Genomic DNA, 5,746 nt, shown 5'->3' on the forward strand with positions numbered 1-5,746 from the left:
TAGAAACACGTTCAATTCAGACGAAACTTCTGGGCTGATTATAACGTGCACGTTAACTTTCCTCATGAAATGTGTCTGTGGGTCCAACAATAGCCTCCATGATGTCATCGCTCGTGGCCAGTGCACTCTTAAGCAGTTATGAGCAGCAGGCTGTATAATATGTGTGAAATCTTTTATTTTTGTTATCACTATGGCCATTTGACTTATAGCAGTGTCCAGTGTTTCCTATACATTGAGATATTTGTGGTGGCTCGTCACCGCCACAAATAGATTTCCCAAAAGGTTTATACTTCATTGAATAAAATGAGCGCTTCATATTGCAAAATTAAAATGCAGCGCGGGTGTTTTTATTTGAATGTATCTTTGAAAAGAACCGACTGTCTTCAGAAAAGCTTCGGTGTCATTTTCATTTCGTCTTTCCTGTAATGCCTGATAAAATAGCGTTTGTGAGCGCAGTGCTTATTTGATTACAGCCGGGGAAACAGCTATATCTCCCGCTCCAACAGCGCCTCCTGCTGGCAGAGAATTAATCTCCGGGGAAACCGCTATATCTCCCGCTCCAACAGCACCTCCTGCTGACGGAGATGGAATTTGCATTTGCAAGTCTGTGGGAAAAACTCTTGTCTGTCAGCAAACATAAACAAAAAGCATGCTTCAGAACTGTTTTGAGAAGGTGCTTACGTTTTGAGCCATGTATTATTACTCTAAATTGGGCTACTACTACTATTACTATCTTGTACCCTGCAATAATCATTTGCTCAAACTCATTTTTATGAGATTAATGGGAAAAAAAAAGAATCGGCCAATCATATCGGCCAAAAAAATCGGCATCATATATCGGCCATCGGCTGCCCTGATTTTTAAATATTGGCATTGGCCAGTGAAAAATCCATTTCGGTCGACCTCTAATTAAGCACAGGCATGATGTATCACAGCCTAGCATGTGTTGGTGAAATTCACCATACGTGCTTTATAGCAGCATTTTTCTGTATTCCTGGAAGAAAACCATCATGTTAAAGTAGAAGAGCCCTATAAACAAAGTAAAAGGGATAGTTCACCCAAAATCATTTACCCACCCTCATGTCATTCCAAACCTGCAAGACTTGCATGTGGAACACAAAAGAACATATTTTGAAAATGTTGGCAACCAGTTTTCATGACCACTGACCGTTCTAGGGCCTTTCGCACCGCGGGAACCTTTTCATAGTACCAGAACTAATTGTGGAACTACCCACTTTTTGGCGTTTTCGCACCGCCGGAACTGGGTGCGATTTTAGTACTGGACTGCCTTTTTCAAGAACCAAATTAGCTCCTACTCGGAGCAGGGTCTAACCAACTGGTACTACCCTTGACGTAAGTAGACATTGATTGGCCAAACGCGTATGAAAACGCCCTCACCCGTCATGATTTAAAACGCCGTGTAAACATACTGTAAACATTGTGTCAATCAAATGACGTCGCTGTCGACCGGCTTACTGTCAGTGCGAATGCAACCCTTTAAATGGTACTGGGAAATAGTTCGCGCAAAATCGTCCCAGTACTTTAGTACTGTACATTTAGTTCTGGAACTAAAGCGGTGCGAAAGGCCCTTATGTTTCCCAAAAGAAAGTAAGATGTTGCACATGTTCAGAAAGGCATGAGGGTCAGTAAATCATGACAGAATCTCCATTTTTGGGTGAACAGTGCTTTGAAAAAAGACTTGCGAGTTTATAAAGCGTCAATCTATTGATTGATCTGGCCTAGTGCTGAGCCATTTCAGGCATTATCAATGCACCCGATGGATTCCTCGGGCAGCATTACAATCAACAGGATGCAAATTGCCCTATTAATAGATTAGTCTGGCGGGTTCCAACTTGGCAAAAAAGGGGGTGTAAATCTCAGAGCAGATAACATTATATATTACAACACTTCTGTCCATGCTTTTCAATGGAAGAGCCTTGGGCGTCGACATATAATTAATTACGCTTCATTATTTTACTCGACTTCGAAGCAGCATTCAGCTGTACGTGTAGCTGCACGTGTTTGTGAATGCAGACGGAGGGCAGCCCTGCCAGCTCTGACATGTACATGTGCACGTAGAGTTGATTTATGCAGAGTGATTGCTTTGCTTCAGAAGGAGAAACAATAACCAGATGTCTTCTAAGACCCCTATTCCAGCTGTTAATTGCATGGCAAGTGTCTAGTAAACTGCGCAGAGGTGAACAAAAAGGGATGTGTTCAGTGTGCCCGGGTTGTGTATATCATTTAGATTTGCAAGGTGTCTTGTCAACAGGGCATGCTTGGGTTTGTTTGCTCAAGGATCTTCTCTGAACGGATCTTTGTGACTTTTTGTATGCTCCTATTTTTTTGCCCTGGGATTTAATTCTGTAAGACTTTGAAGTCTTAAATTATAGCCTGGGAAGAAATTAATAGTTCTGTCCATGTCATTAATGTCAAGAAGGTGAAATATTTTGCTCTGTTAAGTTAGCCGTCATTGCTAACGGTGGGAAACACAAGCCAGAGAATTATTTCTGAAGTTATCCCTTACCCACAGGAACAAATGCTCAAATATGCTGACTCTTTTAATACTGTGTGCTACCATCAACAATTTTGCTTTTTCATCTTGCCATGCAAGTTTAGATCACATGAAAAAAATCTAAAGGAACTGAATCTGAAAGCAGCCTTAGAGACGCACAAACATTTGGGCACCGTGTGGTTCATACAAGGCTGTTCTGTTTCTGGAGTCACGCCAAAGGCAACATGTTCAAGCTAAGATATTTGCAACTGTACAAGGTGCCATATATCACATAAAGCTTAGCGATAAAATCATCTCCTTATGGTAAGAGCTGGGAATTCAGTGAGCCTTGCAAAGCTTTTAGCAAAGCATTCTATCACTACAAAGAGCAGCAGTACATTGAGAAGCAAAACATAATTTAAATGTTAGCTTTTAAATGTTTTAATCAATCCTCCATCACTTAAGAGTGGAAAAGTGAGATGACACGAGGAATAATCACCCGATGAAAGGAGGTTCAAGTGTTATCACATAAGCCTTTCACTCAGCTGACCCCAAACAGCTGTTTTGACTGGCTTAACTTCCTCTACAGAGCCACTGGGGGCAGGCCAGAGATGCGCTCTAAGACCAGCCAATACATCAGACGGTTTGTTTACAACATTAGAGGTCAGCAGTGCAGTATTGATTGGAAAATATACTCTCAAGAGCAGTTTATTAAAAGACACCTAACGCTGGGCCAATAGTAGTACTGTCAGAGACTCTGGGGAATGCACATGAATTGAATACTCTTGCTGATAAAGGAACAGGATGCTTTTTAAAGGGGGACTGTGTTTAAATCAGGTTATTGTGTCACCCCATGTGTTGCATTTGTTTCACAGGAAGGAAGGTTCAGGTAGCGGGGATGAATGAGGGAGGGCAGCTTCACTGATCTTCACAGAGGAGTCACACCCATGTATCAATCACAGACAAAGACAAAGCAAGTGCTTTAATCTGGCAGCCAAGAGAAAGTTCACTAATTGCAACCCATACTTGACTACAACAATAGCTGCTGCACCTTAGAACATTATGAACTGTATTAATTGACAGCACTAATTGGTTATTACAAACAAAAAAAATCGCATCATATGACCCCTTTAAAATAAAATATTTGTTTGCAACTTGGCAAAAAAAAATTATATTCAATTTTTAACTTGAGTTGTAAAAAGTTCAATTGGTTGCTTTTTTCAGTGTGTTCACTTTATAGACCAATGACGACAAATAAAGGTGATATAGATAATGCAAATTATGTTTCCCCTAGTAATAGCTGATTTATTAACAATATAAGAAATAATGATAAAACATTATGCCAGAGTTGTTTTTTTTTTATAGTTTACACACACACCAAGAGGTGCATTCAAGTCATTGTTGTATGAACTGCATTTCTTGAAGTATTTTAATGTTTGAAATAAATAAATAGATAAACAAACGTCAGTGCTGACCAATGATATTTGTTTATTTATTAATTTATTTTCTCAAACAGTAAACACCTGACACAGAATGTTTATGTAACGATAAAAGCAGGAAGCTATTTCATTATCAATTTGTAACGCGAATGATTCATCGCTTCGGGATACTTGATCCGTCTCCATCCAAGCCACTCATTTGACATCTGGCGTCAAATGATACCGTCAAAAAAGACAAATAAATAAATAATCACTTTTATGTGTAAACATGCATATCCTTTATTTCTTGAAAACTAATTTACTCATCTTTCTGTTCCCTTATAGGCTCTTACCTGAGCTCTCCAATAATTCACAACTAACAAGCAGCACACATATTCTAGCGCAGCATCACTATCGCCATCTGCCTGCATCTTATGCGTTCACGCGTTCACTTTGAGTTAATTTATCTTAATTATGGCAACACTGTATCATCAGATGGTTTAGTTTAACTTTACACAGTTATGAACCATGCATAGATCTGCTGGGTCTTTTTGAGACGCCTGACCTGACAGATAACAAAAGCGTGTATCTGACTAACGAAACATCCTGCAATGGAGCTCATGGGCTTACCTGGAGCGTTTAACGCGACCAGCAGGACTATCCAAAAAGTCGCCAACATCGCCATCGCGCTTCACGCCTTGCGCCAAATATCCGGTCTGATATCGCGATCTGCAAAGAGCGATCCGGTGATTCATGCAACTTCAACACAATCCACTTCTGTCCACCCTTCACTATACGACAGAGAGTCAACTGTTAATACAACTGCATTCAGTGCAACGTCTGCAGAAGAGTTTAGTACAGCCAGGAATCGAGATCAAATCCAAAGCCCGACTATAAAATGCTCATCGACTCTCACTGATTCTGCAGATGAAAAGTCCGTTCGACGAGGCGGATAAGAAGCAGATAAGTTCAGGGATCCCGCATCCCAAGCGTTGAATCCACTGCGGCTGTTCAATCCCCTCAAAACAAACGCTTAATAACGGGGCGTTTAATGCATCCGATCCGTTTGCTCCACAATACAAGTATGTATAATAAGATTCTTCTGTACTTTTTTTTTTTTTTTTTTTAATAAGATTCTCTGTACTTGTTTGCGCAGTAGTAACCAGAATATGTCCTAGAAGTCCCAACGGTCCCGGTCTGTTCCCTCAATTTGGGAGTCTGGGGATTATCAGATTATTTTTTGTTGGGTGCTGAAGATGTATCAACGGACGTGAAATCCGTTCCAAGTAGTTTTTTTCCCCAAGAAAAAGGACTGATTCTCCAGAATATGGCAACAATTCCGTGGCTTGGCGCACTTCGGGCACTGCTGCCGCAACCTGAACTGTTCTAGTGTAGCTGATACAAGCGCGAGCAGAGATCCGAATCAGGGTGACGTCAGAAAAGGGCGGGGCTTACCCTATCTTGAAGCGCGAGTAGGAGGATTTAGTCCATTGTTGCCATGTCCGTTTATAATAAGCGGCTCTGTGCTTGTTTTAGCTTGTAAGTATGAGCAATGGTGGTCTACAGTATTCTGTGGATTATTTACACAACACAGGCAGGTTTCTGAGGTTTGCTGGTACACAAATAGCAACTGTCAAATATACCCACTCAGGGGCGTAGCCATCATTTCAGAAGTGAGGGGGACAGAAATGTTATATATATATATTAAAAAAATAAAAATGATAACCTACCAGTCAACAGTTTTTGAACAGTAAGACTTTTTAATGTTTTATAAAGAAGTCTCTTCTGCTCACCAAGCCTGCATTTATTTGATCCAAAGTACAGCAAAAGCAGT

The 5,746-nt window shown here is 40.6% G+C and overlaps 1 protein-coding gene across 4 annotated transcripts in view; it reads right to left on the reverse strand.

Annotated features, from left to right (window-relative positions):
- nectin1b (nectin cell adhesion molecule 1b) overlaps positions 1 to 5,329 on the reverse strand; it is a 228,968-nt gene extending 223,639 nt beyond the window's left edge. For all 4 annotated transcript variants that reach the window (XR_001634588.1, XM_016490688.1, XM_016490695.1 and 1 more), the window contains exon 1: positions 4,543 to 5,329. Coding sequence is in view for 3 of the 4 variants with exons in the window: in XM_016490688.1 (XP_016346174.1) it covers positions 4,543 to 4,597 (55 nt within the window). In the remaining variant the exon portion in view is untranslated. The remainder of the gene's footprint in view (positions 1 to 4,542) is intronic.
- Positions 5,330 to 5,746: the final 417 nt, after the last annotated feature.

This window comes from Sinocyclocheilus anshuiensis, unplaced genomic scaffold, assembly GCF_001515605.1.
Source record: "Sinocyclocheilus anshuiensis isolate Anshui unplaced genomic scaffold, SAMN03320099.WGS_v1.1 scaffold569, whole genome shotgun sequence".
NCBI lineage: Eukaryota > Metazoa > Chordata > Actinopteri > Cypriniformes > Cyprinidae > Sinocyclocheilus > Sinocyclocheilus anshuiensis.